At 43.5% G+C, this 15,405-nt stretch overlaps 1 protein-coding gene across 2 annotated transcripts in view; it reads right to left on the bottom strand.

Moving 5' to 3' along the window:
* The window catches only part of PRKCI (protein kinase C iota), a 42,732-nt gene extending 29,876 nt beyond the window's left edge, over positions 1–12,856 (bottom strand). The window contains exon 1 of one of the 2 annotated variants that reach the window (XM_053390532.1): positions 12,605–12,856. In XM_053390532.1, coding sequence (XP_053246507.1) covers positions 12,605–12,756 — 152 coding nt within the window. In that variant the 5' untranslated portion in view covers positions 12,757–12,856. The remainder of the gene's footprint in view (positions 1–12,604) is intronic. The other variant, XM_053390533.1, reaches the window with a different exon arrangement.
* Between the last annotated feature and the right edge of the window lie 2,549 nt (positions 12,857–15,405).

Below are 15,405 nucleotides of genomic sequence, written 5' to 3'. Positions count from 1 at the left end.
TACAACTTCCGACTGAGACTCTCTCTGGTTGCAGTACCGCCAAGGTGAGTAGATTCATGATAATTTCTTACAATTGTACCTGCTAGGTGATGAGGTACATAAATCCTATTGTCTGGCAGGATCATCCAACCGTCCTTCACAATCGCCCCTTCCTGTTCAGCCCACTTCCTCTCTTCTGGGGTATAGTGAGGTTTAACTTCTTCTGGAACTACCTCTGGTATGAGGGCTGCTATAAATCCTCCCACAGGCTTTTGGGCTGCCTCTCGGGCTGCTTTGTCAGCAGCATGATTTCCTCTGGTTATTGGATCCCTTCCACGTCCATGACCTTTGCAGTGCATTACAGCAATCTGTTCTGGAGCCCATACTGCTTCCAACAGGATTTCTACTTCAGGTCCATATTTCAAGGCCTTCCCGTGGGCTCCTATTAGACCTCTTTCTTTCCATAGAGCTCCATGTGCATGCAGGGTTAAGAAGGCATATTTAGAATCAGTATAGATGTTTGCCTTACATCCGGCTGCCAATTGCAGAGCTCTAGTTAAACCTATAAGTTCAGCTTTTTGTGCTGAGGTGCCAGCAGGCAAAGCTTCAGCTTCCACAACTTCCTCATTGGTGACCACAGCATATCCTGCTCGTCTGGCACCCTCATGCAGGTAACTGCTACCATCAGTATAATATACAACATCTGGATTTTTCAATGGTTCATCTTTCAGATCGGGTCTACTGGAATAAACTTCATCCATTATTTGGAGACAATCATGTGATTCTTCATCATCTACCTCTGGTAGGGGCAGCAAAGTTGCTGGATTGAGCATATTCACTACTCGTAGATGAATCCTGGGATTTTCACACAACAGGCCTTGGTATCTAGCCATCCTTGGGTTTGTTAGCCAATAACTACCCTTATATTCCATAAGTGTCAGAACAGCATGAGGTACATTCACATACATCGTCTGGCCAAAGGTAAATTTATCAGCTTCTTTGACAAGGCTTGCAGTGGCCGCTACTGCCCTTAGGCATGGAGGCCATCCTTTTGCTACTGAGTCCAATTGTTTTGACAAATAAGCTACTGGACGGTTCCAACTTCCTAATCTCTGGGTCAGGACTGCCGCTGCAATCCCATTCTGTTCATGTACATACAGCTGAAAGGGTTTTTCCGAATTAGGCAGTCCAAGGGCTGGGGCCTCCATAAGTCGTTGTTTGATAGCTAAAAAGGCTTGTTGCTGCTCAGGTCCCCATACGAATGGGTCCTTTTCTGCACCTCGAGTGCTTTCATGTAAGGGCTTGGCCAGACTGCTGAAATCAGGTATCCATAGTCTACAAAACCCTGCTGTTCCCAGGAATCCTCTGAGTTGTTTCCTTGTGGTAGGTTCCTTAATAAGGCAAATAGCTTCTTTCCTCTCTGGTCTCAATGCTCGTTGTTGGTGTGAGATGTCAAAGCCCAAATATTTGACCTTTTCTAAACATAACTGTGCCTTTTTCTGGGAAACTCGGTAGCCAGCTTCCCAGAGCAAGTGGAGCAGTTCCTCTGTCCCTTCTTTACAGGTATCAAAATCCTTTGCCGCTAGTATAAGGTCATCTACATATTGCAGAACCACCTTTTCTCCAGGTATTGAGGGGTAACTTGTTAAATCTTTCGCCAAGGCAGTACCAAATAAAGTTGGGGAATTTTTGAATCCCTGGGGCAATCTTGTCCAGGTTAGCTGGCCTTTTGTTCCTGTCAAAGGGTCTTCCCACTGGAAGGCAAATATAGGTTGGCTCTGTGGTGCCAGCCGGCAACAGAAGAATGCATCTTTCAAATCCAATACAGTAAAAAATGTTGCTTCTGGTGGGATCAAACTCAGCAGGGTATATGGGTTTGGTACATTTGGGTGCAAGGTCTCGATAGCCTGGTTTACGAGCCTCAAGTCCTGTACTGGCCTGTATTCATCTGTCCCAGGTTTCCGAACAGGCAAAAGGGGTGTGTTCCATTCTGATTGGCAGGGCTTAAGCAGACCATATTTTAATAGGCGGTCCAAATGTTTCTGGATGCCCTCTGCTGCTCGCCGGGGTAAAGGATATTGCTTTACAGATACAGGGGTAGCCATAGGTTTTAGGGTTACTACAATTGGAGCTATATTCTTAGCCATTCCTGGTGGGCTATTTTCGGCCCATACTCCTGGTGGCACCTGTAGGGTTTGGAGGAGCTTGTTTAATTCTGTATCCAATGTGGGTTGGACTTGCAGGGCTGACATTAGGCGCCATGATTGTTCCTTAGGTACTGAGAGGGTAATTATTCCTGCTGCCTTTGATGGCAGTTTCATTTCTGGACCTTGAGGAGTGAAGGTGATTTGGGCCTGCAATTTGGACAGCATATCTCTACCTAAGAGAGGTATTGGACACTCAGGTATATACAAAAACTGATGGGTTAAACGATGTCCCCCAATCTGGCATTCCAAAGGTTGGAGGAAAGACCTCTTAGCTGACTGACCAGTGGCACTTTTAATGACTACACTTTTGGATGCCTTTTTCTGCAATAGTTCTGGGAGTACTGAGTATTCAGCCCCAGTATCAATCATAAAGTCTATTAAATGGCTCCCTAATTGAATCGTGACCGTGGGCTCCTGGAAGCCTAACTTTATGGAGTCCGGTCGTTCCTAGTCTTGGGTAAAATCCTCCTCTGCCAGTCCAATGAAATTGTCTCTACTCTGTCCTTGTCCAGGTCTCTGATATCTTCCATTTCGGATCATTCCCCGTCCCCGTCCCTGGTTTCTTGGGCCGGAGCCTGGGCCTGGACCTGGGCGTACTTCTTCCAACCTCAGGGGTTCAGGACACTCCCGCTTCCAATGACCCTCCTTCTTGCAATTCGCACATTGATTCCTTCCCAGTGGTGGATTCCTTCCCCGCCCTCTCCCTCCATTTAAAGGGCGGTAGTCTTGCTTCACTGCTGTGGCTAGCATCACCATCTTTTCCTTCTGCCACTTCTTCTTCTCTTGTTTCTCAGCCTCATCCCTATTCCGATAAACTCGACGTGCAATGGCCATGATTTGGCTCATCAGCATCCCTTCCCATCCTTCTGATTTCTGAATTTTCTTACGAATATCAGAAGCACACTGGGCCACAAATGTAGCAGTAATCATTCTGCTGTTTTCAGGGGCTTCAGGGTCAAAAGGAGTCCATATACGATAGGCTTCCTGCAGCCTCTCTAAAAAGTCTCCCGGACTCTCATTTGGTTTCTGTTCTACTTCTGAGACTTTAGACATATTAGTGGGCTTCTGGCATGCCCTGCGGATACCTTGCACAAGCGTCTGGCGGTAGGTGGTAAGCCTGGCCAGGTGAATTGCATTGTTTGGATCCCAATTAGGATCTTCCAAAGGAAAGTTATCCTGGAGATGACGGTCAATACTAAAATATTTCCCATTCTGGCCTGCTCACGCAAATATATCTGTGCCTTTTCAATTATATCTCTTCTTTCCTCAGTGGTGAACAGAGTATTCAGGAGTTGGCGGCAATCTGTCCAAGTAGGACTATGAGTATTTACTATTGAAGTCACCAAGTCCATCATAGCCTGAGGTTTTTCTGCGAAAGATGGGGTGTGTGTTTTCCAATTCATCAGATCCGTAGTTGTGAATGGAATATACTGGAGGGTCGAAGTTCGAGGTGGCCGTGGTCCGGGTTGCCCGTTAACCAGCACAGGCTCCTCAAGTGCATCAAATACTCTTCTAAGAGGGGCTACTACGTGACCTTTCTCTTCGCTTTGCTCTAGGGGCCTCAAATCATAGGGGATGGTATCTGTCCCAAGGCGTTCTTTTAGCAGCTTTATACGCCTTGCTGTATTGCTTGCTGACCGATCAAGGTCTTCCTGTAACTTCTGTAATAGTTCTCTAGGATTTGGATGTACAGGGGTTTGAGGTGGGCAATTAGTTGGTCCACTAAAGGAGACTGTAGATGGAGTTCTACTGGGACTCACAGGTGGAATAACCACTTCTGCTTGGGCTTTATTATAGGACTCCAAGGCCTCCTGAAGATATTTATCATAATCTATCAAGGAATCAAGTTCTGTGACTCCACCCCCATTATTCGTTCCACTTTCTTGCCTTGGGGTTACAACTGGTGGAGTATTTGGATTAGGCTCCCTTCGATGTGGAGCATAGGGTGGAGGTGGAAGCACCTCTTCCTCTGGTCCCTCAAAAATGGGTTTGAGTTTATTTGGCAAGATTCCTTTCCTAGCTTCGGCTTTTACAGCCAATAATTTGCATCGTTGGACTTTGCATTCCCTTATCCATGGAGGATTTTTATTTAATGTGCTCAGCCAAGAATCTATATATGAAAATTGTTCTGGGCATCCTCCCGTTTCTTTGGCGATGTTAGTCCAAAGTTTGCTTACTAAATTTATATCAAAGGTTCCCTGAGATGGCCATTCAGCATTTTGTTTCGGCCACTCTAATTCACATAACGTTCTCAAGCGCTCTGGCGTCATTTTGACTCCATATGCCCCTGAGAAGGCTTTCTTAAAATTATTTAACATACATTCAAGAGGTGTATTTTCCCCCTTTGAACCTCCAACTCCCATTGTATGGCCCTGTGAAGTATCCACTCAGTCACTTACACACTCGCTTCGTGGGGTTCCTTGCCCAGTGAAGTCGCCTTACTGGGAACCGAAGTACTACCCACTCCACACTCAGGTTGTACTTTCTCACACATACAATGCGCTGGATACTTCACCACACTCTACCTCCCAACCTTTCCCTTTTCCCTACACCAGATCACCATCTGATGTACCCAGCCATGTAGCGTACTCAGTTTCCCCTTACTGAGACGCAGAAGTTTGATCAAGACTTCTCTTCCTCCCAATTAATTGGAGGGCCAAAACCCCTTTGTGCACTTACCCTTAGCGGATCCCTCTTTATTTCTCTGGTTCCCCCCGGTCCGTCGCCGTCGGTGAGCAGGGTATCAGACAGACGAGACTTCTGCGTTCCCCTGGAAAAAATGTTCCAGTGCGCGCTGGGTAAGCAGTTAGTGGTCCTCCCTCTTGTACCCTGCCCAGTAAGGCGAAGGGGCTGCGTTCCAGCAGACCACTTATCCGAGTCACAGAGGCACCATAAAATGTAGCACCCTGCTTGTGGTTAACGCTTAGCTGGAATGAAATATTCAACGCAGCAATAGAGAAATTAAAATAATAATTTATTTGTCAGACAAATAAATGAGAGGCACAGTGGTATATGGTTACCAAGCTCTGGCCTGCCTTCCTGCCCTTATGGCCAGCACTTATATTCCCTCAGCTCAGCCCCCTTGCTCCTCCTTTGGCTGCCTCTGTCCAATCAGCCTGGTTAAAATTCCTATTGGCTGTTTGCTAGAACCAATCATAAAAGATACACCCATTTCCTATTACCTTTTATGGGAGACAAAGAGCTATATTTCCTTCTATTTATAATTGGCAAATAAATAGCCATTAACCTCTACAAGGCACCTTAATTACCAAATAACCTTTTGCCCTAGACTAGGCGCCTTAACTAACATTTCATCTTTTGCCCTATTGCCCTATTCACTCCAAAACAGATGGTGGCTAATTTTATCTTTGGAGGTCATTAAGCAGAGGCTTGACAACCATATATCAGGAGTGCTCCGATGGCGTCTCTCTGTCTGGCAGGGGTCCGGACTCAATGGCCCTCATGGTCTATTCCAACTTCTTCTATGATTCTATAATTTCTTACTTTCTAAATCCTTTGCATAATTACATTTAAGCCAATATATTTCATACATATATAGTTTTTTTAGAAGAAAGGGAACTTAGTAAAAGCTAAGCTAAATTCTAAAGATTCAAAGCAGTTTCAGAGAGAGAGAGAGACCTCTTCCCTTGGCCAGCTGCTGTTTGTATTAGCTCTTGCCCTTTTAACCTTAGGAAGATGTGGCTCAAGTTTAATGGGAGGCACAATAATTATTACTATTTAATTGTGTTTTTGCAACCTTGATTGTCTTCTATCATTTGTATGGTCAGTGTGACCTTTTGTTCCCAGGCTTTAATTTCCTTTTACAACCCTGAGACACTGCTATAAATCAGGGGGCCCTTGATCAAGAAGATAAACAGCTGCCAGAGTATGGTTTCTGCCTGGCATGAGAGATACAAACATTTACAAATATATATTTCTTTAAGGTCATTTTTAGAATACAGGAATCTGATCAAAATATAAGCCTTGATTAAAAATGCAGGCTATGATCAGATGCCTCAATAGAATCACAGAATTGTAGAGTTGGAAGGGACCATTAGGGTCATCTAGTCCAAGCAGGAAAGTTTTGCCCAACGTGTTGCTTGAACCCATGATCCTGAGATTAAGAGTGTCATGCTCTACCAAGTGAGCTATTATCCAGTTCTGCCATTTTTCAAATAGAAATAAATAATTTTGCAGTGAACACCACCTGTAAGCATTCCTCTATATTAGGAAGAAGGTCTTGTCTAGCATCTTACATTAAAAGTGTAGCTCTAACCATATCTACTAGAAGTCCCATTGAAATCAAAGGACTTTATCCCCAGGTAAGTAGGGTTAAAATTGCAGGCTGAGCTTAGTGAGCAATGGTGAGAGCATTTTCACAATAAGAGTCCCTCCTTAGAAAGCCTTTGCCTTTGTTTGCTCTTCTTGACTTGACATGTTTGCTTACTTAACCTTCCAACTGTTTTAGAAGAAAATGTTTTGACTCTATGGTTAACTAGAAATAAAAACTTTTAAAATATTTCTTTCAAGCCCCTTTTGTGATGAATGAGGCAAATGCAAGTGCTCTTATTTCTCTAATTCTCTAAGAAGTAGTATTATTAAAACATTAAAGTTCTGTAGTGATTGTGTGATGTGGTCAAGAAGTGCTTTCCTCTATCTTGTCTGCCAGATAAGGCATACAGTTCTAAGAAAGCTATCTGGGAAAGCCTACTGTGAATACAGAGGTTTATAGTTACCTTAGTGAGAGCCCTAAAAACAGATTCCTACTTAAACTATGATTACAAGGACAGCAACAGGCTTGGTCTTAGAGCTGAAAGGTTAGTTCAGTAAAGTTCTAATAAAGCTATTTTTTAGCATCAACAAAAGCAGTACTATAAATTTAAGAGGTCACTAGACTTTTTATTTAAAATATTTATACAGGAATATATCCAACATTAGTTCTACTCATAATAGATCTAAGTCAGTCATTGGGTAAAACCCATACACACTGCCTTGCAACCTAAATTCTCAAGGAAGCTAGAGACAGGAGCACATTCCACAAACATTTACTTCAGTTACCATAAACTGTATGTTCAGAGACAGGAGAAGGAATGCACATTAACCTTCTTTTAACTAATTAATTTTCCTAAACAACTTCCATAACATAATTAATTTTTAATCCCAGTCTGTATCTGTATTGTATTTGAAAGCGATTCATAAATGGAAAGTGATTCATAAATGAAATGAATGAATAACTTATATGCAATTAGAAAACATAAGAACGTTTTTATTTTACCACAAGAAACTTCTTACCTTAAAAACAAAACGTTGAGTATTGTCTTTCATTTCAATAAATTTTATCATTTTTACAGTATTCAAATAAAGATTCCAATTAACTTTGAAGTAGCTCTGTTTCGTTATTTCATTACAAAATATGTTAATTTGTCTATAATGCCCAAATCCCCTATCTTAATAAGCCAGTCTTTTATCAATGGAAAAAATGAGAATTTGAACTGACTAGCACCACAAAAAAATAGCTGCAGTAAAATTTTAAGACACCACTTATTTGCACACTCAAGGAACTGGCCCCTCCATATAACATTGGATCAAGCATAATTTCCTAATAGAATTTTATATTAACCATGAATTTAATTTTCTCCCAATACTAGACCATTCCCACCATAAATGGTAGTGATCTCCATTAAAAAAAAACAAAACAAGTAGAAGTATAGTTTCTGTCTACCTTATTTATCAATGCTAGAGTTAAGAACCACCTTGTTATAGTTTTATACCACTTGTTCCTCATTATCAACATCCAGAGATGTAAGACAATGAAGCCAAGCCACATCAATGGCCAGCTGATCAGAATAACACACACAACTGGACACAGTCTTGTTCAGTTGAGTATGCAGGTCTGACTCTTAAAGATCTATTGTATTTATTTATTTAAATTATATACTGCCCTTCATCTGAGGATCGCAGGGCAGCTTACAGGATAAAAACACAAAAATGCTAGTCCTTTAAAGCAGAAAGCTAGCAAACCACACACAAATTAAGCCATTGCTGTCAATATTTCCTTCAAGACCCTAGCCCTAAGGAAAACAGCACAACTGGAAAACAACAAGGAGGGTGGCAGAAAAACAAAGTGGTCATCCTCCAATAATTAGCTAAACGGCTGCTCTTCAGACCGTTTTACGAACCAATTAAATATGTTGTTGATTAAAAAAGTTCATGGTACAACATTCTTTTGATGATCTGTAACGTGGCAAAGATGCCTACTCTCCTGGAGAAAGCTTAAAACTGTGGCTCCAGGTGGCCTCTACATACTAGGCACAATAGAAATCAAAGGTGAGAAATAAATGTAAATGTTTCTATTTAAATGTAGTGAATAGCAATAGAACATTTAGCTACTCAAATTCTTTCCCTTGTTTTTCCCATTTCAGTGTCACTTGCCTCCATTCATCCCATGTTTTGCAATATATAATCACTGGACATCGACTTATTGCTTAGCCTTAGGTTAATAATGCAGAACAAAAATGATCACACTGTTGAGAGCTCTGAGCTTTATCTTTATTTGAATTCCACAGACCTACTAAACAGCTGGATTTTAATAGTTATCCAAAGTATCCAAGTGGAGGGAATAGAAGGATTAAAAAAAAAAAAAATCTTAGAGAAAGCCTAGTTGACCAGGAACCTGTATCAGGATACACAGAACCAGCTGTGTGATGAAACCTGATGCTGCCAGGAGATGTTCACGGAATAAAACTTCATCCAGTTACCACTGTCTGAAAAAATGTGATTATTTTTCTCAAAACAGCAGCTGAAAGCAGACATGAGTGTGTTCCATGACGCATACATTTTTCTTCAAAACTGTGAACAGGCAAAACATAGTTTTGTGATCCACAGTATCTAGTTGTTGTTTTTAAATTAAAAGGGTGTCCCCACTTGTAAAGCAGGGCTGTTATTGTTTATTCTAATCACAAGTATTTTAAAAAAAACCAGAGTGGCAAGTGTCATCATAGAATACACATTACTGGACTATCACAATGAGAAATGCCCTTTCTAAGACTATACCTGCTATAAGCTGTTTTGAGTCCATATCAGGGGGGAAATGTGGGATATAAATAAATATTATAATGATGATGATGATGATGATGTACAACAAAAACAAATATTTGATGCTTCTCTCTACTTATTTGCCAATTTAATCAATTAATACAGAATGCATTTAATACAGGGCAGGTATTAGAGTAAAAGGATGCCCATGAACACAAGGACAGCAAAAGGGGGGAAATCATTCACTACAAAAACACAATTTAGGGAAGGTACTGAAATTGTATTGGTATATTTAAGATGAGGAAATAGTGTTTCATCAGTCTACATAATTAGTTAATAGAACTCCCTAGCCCAGATATTTTATTTAAGTACATTTATATTCTACACATGCCACTTCTAGAAAAATGAAAAAAACATACAGAGGGGCTTACAGCATTTTAAAAAATAATCAAAAGGTCTCGGAGTCTTGCACTATACATTTGTGTACTTTGGTTTTGCAGAATATGAACGTCACATGGGCTTTAGCAATAGCAATTAGTAAATGGATTTGATGAACACAATGAAAGTGAATTTACTGAAACCCATCAGCCCAAACATATACTGTGCTCAGAAAAAGATCCCTCTAATCATCATAATCTGTAAATCAGAAACAGAGGGTGCTTTACTGCAGAACTTGCATGTGGCCACAGACAGTTTTGGACTGCTTACGTGGTAAGAGAAAGTATAGCTGACCCTATAATATGAAAGTAGGAGTAATACAAAGGGTTCATAATTGGAAGGGTCTGTTTCAGTCTTCACCTAGTCCTTTAGATGTTGCTGGCCAACTGTCAGGGATGATAGTCCAACATCATCTTAGAAGGCATCAGGTTGGGTAAAGCTGGGCTACTTGATCAGCTTCTGAAAACCCTGACAAGAGTAAAATCCTCTTAAAAACAATCTCATCATGTGAGATCTAGCCAGCAAATCATCTTAACTCCTTTTGTCACAATAACTGATACTTCTGAGTATTAAGTCAAACATTGAAGAATTATCTCAGTTCTCAAAGATTCCTGCATTGCAGGGAGTTGGAATAGATGACCCTTGCCTTGGGATCTCTTCCAACTCTACAATTCTATGATTCTAAAGTGGGATAGCAACTTCTCTTTAATCAACCACAGATCCTCAAACTCTGGGGTATGCACACCTTTGTTACACAGCTGTGAGAACAATGGCTAAAAACTGAAAGTGAAATCAATACTAGAATCCTTTCTACCTAACCAAAATGTTATTAAATACTCTGTTATTATAAGTATACAAAAATTGACCATATTCAAATTCCTCCTTTTCTATCTTTAGTTCTAGATGCCAGGGAGAGGGAAACAAACCAAATCAGGGAGGAATGCTTCCGTAGCTTCATGCATGCTGCAATCATGTTCTCCAAGTACTCTGTAGTTACACACCACCCACAGAACTAAATCTTTGTCCAACAACTCAATTCTGTGGTCTTTCTTATACACTGCTACTTACATTATTTTACTGAACCAGTATCTCTACTACTGGCATTGCAAGATATACTAACAGAACTCTAGTAAAGAAAATCTCAAAAATTCAGTTTCAAGAACCAGCTCCTATTCAGATCTATATTAATTTTGATCAGTATTCTGTAGCAAAAGAACTAACGTATTGAAGCTCATCCAGATTTAAAATATACCTTAAGTTTTATATGCATTTTGTATTGTTGAATTTTAATTGTGTTCTTGTTGAACTGTGAAACTGGTCTGCTATTATACGCCCTGGAAATGATGTAATCTGCACTGCAACTATGGGGTGAAGAGCAGGACAGGTTTTTTTCTTTAAAAATTGAAATACCTATGAATTTCCCTCACATTTCCAAGACATGCATCACTTACCTGCAATATATTTTACCGTAGATAAGTGACTACACAGAAAAAGACAACAATAATGAGGGGGAGAGTGACTGTATAATGCACTGCCACATCTACCAAGAAAAATCCAAACTATCCACATTCAGCTGGTATGAAGCATAAATAGAGAACCACAATTTACTGCACCATGCACACTACTGGTAATTCAGCTTATACAGTCTAGCTTCGATCCATATTCCTAAATTTGCTAAATGCCCCTTGTTTTCTGTATTTTCTGAGTTGCCCCTCTATTTCAAAAGATGGCACAGATTCCATCCACTTCCTTAAATACTTTCATGAAGCTCTACACTCCCACAGCTTCAGTGCTTCATTTTTGGAATTCTGATCTCTGCATGCTTCTCTCACCCTATGAGCAATCCTCCTACTCATGGTTTCCCCTCCCCCATAACAATACAGCACTCTCTTGTATCTCACAGATGCATCCTGAGCAGTGAACATGAGACACATCACCTTACTGTAGAATCATTATTTTCTCCCCACGCTAGGCGCAATAAATTTTACCTTTTCCCAACATTCTTCCCCCAGTAATTAAACCCACAGTGCCCATCCCATAATAACTGTCGCTACAATTTCCATGCCTAGATAAGGTGCTGCCACCCAACCTCTCATAGCTACCCAGCACATAGAAGTCAAAAGCGTGCAAACCCCCTCACATTGGCAGCAACCTGCATCTCATTCCATACACTTGAAATTTACGCCACTGGCCATTTCCTATTCCTACAGACTCTCTTCCCAGGTATCTTAATCCCTGAATCCTCCACCTTGTGAAAGATTTGCCTACCATGTGTGTCGCCCATTTCTTCCCTATCCCTAAAAGGACTCTGCTCCCCCACCTGGTATCTCGCCCCAGCCAAGCTGCTGGATCACAGCTCCTTTCGTCCTCGATCACTAGCCACACTGGCTCTGGATAATGAGCTGCACCTGGACAACACCTGGAAATCCAAGGCTGCGGAGGGGACCAAGCATCCAATTTGGAGAAGCATTCAATGTCCAACCGCACTCGGCCATATGTCACCAAGCAGGGCAGGGAGACAACCCTCCTTCCCCGTTTCCTCCACCCCAAGCAACTTGTACTTGGGTTGTATGGTGCTTCTGAACAGGAGTGTACCTATGACTGGCAACTTCGCGAAGGTCAGGTCCGAGCTTTTCTTCTTTTCCTTCCCCCGAAGCCAGTGGGCTCCGCCTGCATCGTGCGCGAATAAAACCCCACGAATTAAACTGTGTGTGTGGAACAAGAGCTGCTTCCCTCCTGAACCGACAGCTGATCTATATGACTGAATGATTTCTCGTAAGGGAGGGCGGCGCGCCTCTGCCACTCCATTCGCCTCATCCTCCCCACAACCCCAGTATAACGCCCTAACCCCCCCCCCCACCGCCCCACATATTACTCAAGTCTATAGTCTCGTCGGCCTCCCCCCCCCCGCCCCCCAACCGCTTTCCTCCAAGCCAATTACTCACCCCTTGTAAAAAGCCTTGACGCGGACTTGGTGGGCGCTGTCCCCGCCAGGGCCACCGAGACCCCCGGAGCCGCCCCCGCCTCCTCCCAGGCCCGGGAGAGACATGCTGTTCCCGCCGCCGCTGTTGCTGCCGCTCTCGCGCTGAGTCGGCATCGCCCCCTCGCCTTGCCCGGCCCCGCCCGCCGGCTCTGCCAGCCCCACCCCGGAGCTGCGGAAGGCAGAGGAAGAAATGAGGGGGGAAGAGCGGGAGGAGGAGAAGAAAAAGAAGGAGAGGAGAGGAGGCGAGGAGGAGGGAGCGAGCTGCGCGCACCCGCCGCCGCCGCCGCCTCACAACTATTCCCTTTCCCGCCCGCCCCTCAGCCAGCCGCCGCTCCCTCCCTCCCTCGAGCCGCTCCAACGTACGCTCGGCTCGAGCCGCCTCAGCGCGCGTGCGCGAAGGAGAAGGTTCCGTTCCTCCTCCATACTTCCCCCACCCTCCTCCCAGAACGCGCCGAGCAACCCGAGCGGAAGCGACCCGAAGGAATTGTGGGATAAACTATTTCTCAAGACTTATGGGGGGGGTGGAGAGGGACGACGCCATCTCTTGCGCGCTAGGGGACACCCCGGATAGGTACGTGCGTAAACGGATGCCATTCATTTCCAGAGACTGGGGACAGGCTGCTGCTGCTCCTCGTTGTCTGGCCTGGCCTCGACCCCAGCCTAGCGAATGGGTTGTACCACCACGCAAGGGCATTAAATACTGGGCAAAAGGCAGGTAAACGCTGCTGAGTCGGACCTCAACTCCGACACTCGCCATATGAAACCAAAACTTCCGCAGAGCCTCGTTATAGGTTGTTACCGGTCATAGCATCCGGTGGACACTTCCGAGTGCTAGGGGTACCTGCGCCGCGGAGAATTTTGGGTAATGGAGTTTCCAAAGGCAGCTGGCGGGCGGCGCTGTACAAGGGCCAGGTGTTTTGTGGTGCCTGCGCGTTCTGACACTTGCGCCGATTTTACGGCTTGGAGGAGATTTATGACGCTGCGATGCATGAGGACACCAAACAGGGTTATAAACATTTACAAGTATGTGCACAAACGCGTTTAGGCTTGTTTGAGGGTTAGGGATTTGTCTTTACCTGGACTGGAAATGTCAGCAGTGCACCTTGGATGAATGAGAAACTGAACTATTAGAGCTCGTCTACAGTAGAAAGCTCTGAGCATTCAATCTTCCCTTTTTTGGATGAAAAAAAAATATGCCGGCAAATGAGCCCCGTATTATTCCCACTTCAAATCACAAGAAGCAAAACAGTATTTAACAATGCACTCCTGTTTTCCTGGTAGTAAGTCCCATTGAACATAGGGATTTACTCCTTTGACTGATTAATATTATATGGCCTTTTAAATGTGTTTGTGGGAGGGGGGTTATGGGTTTTTATTTTATGAATTTTGTGTTTTCATTTTATATTGTGGACGACATCCACGTGATCTTTGGATGAAAGGCGGTATACAAATTTAATAAACAAATACAAATTAAAAGATAGAAAACATGAATGAATTACACTTGATAATCACACAAAAAGGAGCTTATGTTACATTGCTGCAAGTTGGGTGTAGACAACCTTTGGTCCTCCAGATGTTACTGAAGGGCAACTCCCATCAGCTCCAACACGCCAATGGCCAGGGATGATGGGAGTTGTAGTTCATCAACATCTGAAAGACCAAAGGCTTTCCACACCTGCTCAGCCTACCTTAGCTTGAGGACTTTTGCAAGAACAGGTAGCACATTTGAGATCATTGACAACCCTTTTTTTAATACCTCAGCTGCTTTTGCAGCTAGCAGCGATCATACTGCATACATTAAAAGCATCTGCTGCATTATAGACTTTTCAGTTAGCCCAACTGAACGTGTGCATAATTACAATTTGACTATTATGAAAGTATTTCAATTAGTGCTTAGAATATATATATGAACCACACTAGGCAGCCAGATGCCGCAAGGGGAACTCACAAGCAGGGGTACAAGGGCACACAGTTCGTTTCATTAGCCTGCTGCGAGTTTTAATATGTGTTCTCTTATGCATGTCTACTCAGAAGCAAATCCTATTTAGTGAGACTTTCACAGGAGGCAAGTATGTACAGGATTGCAGCCCTGTCTAAACCGAGGGAGCAAAAACCAGTGTGGTGTAGTGGTTAAGAGCGGTAGACTTGTATTCTGGTGAACAGGGTTTGCGTCTCCGCTCCTCCACATGCAGCTGCTGGGTGACCTTGGGCTAGTCACACTTCTCTGAAGTCTCTCAGCCCCACTCACCTCACAGAGTGTTTGTTGTGGGGGAGGAAGGGAAAGGAGAATGTTAGCCGCTTTGAGACTCCTTTGGGTAGTGATCAAGCAGGATATCAAATCCAAACTCTTCTTCTTCTTCTTCTTCTTCTTCTTCTTCTTCTTCTTCTTCTTCTTCTCAGCCCACAACCTGCATACTAGTTTTTAAAAGCTTCTACCATTTTCCCTTGCACACTGCAACCCTGCACCCGCTTACCTGAAATCAATAGGACATACCTCCGAGTAGACATGTACAGCGTTCGCTGTTAGACATCCCTTTCCCTAAACTAAACAAAAAAACACACCTCCGAATGCTTTTGCCTCCCCGCAACCTGCACCGCCGCCTTACACAACTGTATACCCAGCATATGTCTACACAAAGAGACTCGCGCTTCAAAAGCGACGGCCGAAGCGGCGCTGAAAGAAGCCTGGCGCGACTCATCCCTACGCCGCGACCTTTTGACGCGAGCCGAGTCCGGCCGAGGGGCGCATGCGCGGTACCTCCC

This window comes from Podarcis raffonei, chromosome 5 (assembly GCF_027172205.1).
Source record: "Podarcis raffonei isolate rPodRaf1 chromosome 5, rPodRaf1.pri, whole genome shotgun sequence".
Classification (NCBI taxonomy): domain Eukaryota; kingdom Metazoa; phylum Chordata; class Lepidosauria; order Squamata; family Lacertidae; genus Podarcis; species Podarcis raffonei.
The sequence above is the reverse complement of the archived record's forward strand: the minus strand, read 5'-3'. Positions and strand labels throughout refer to the sequence as shown.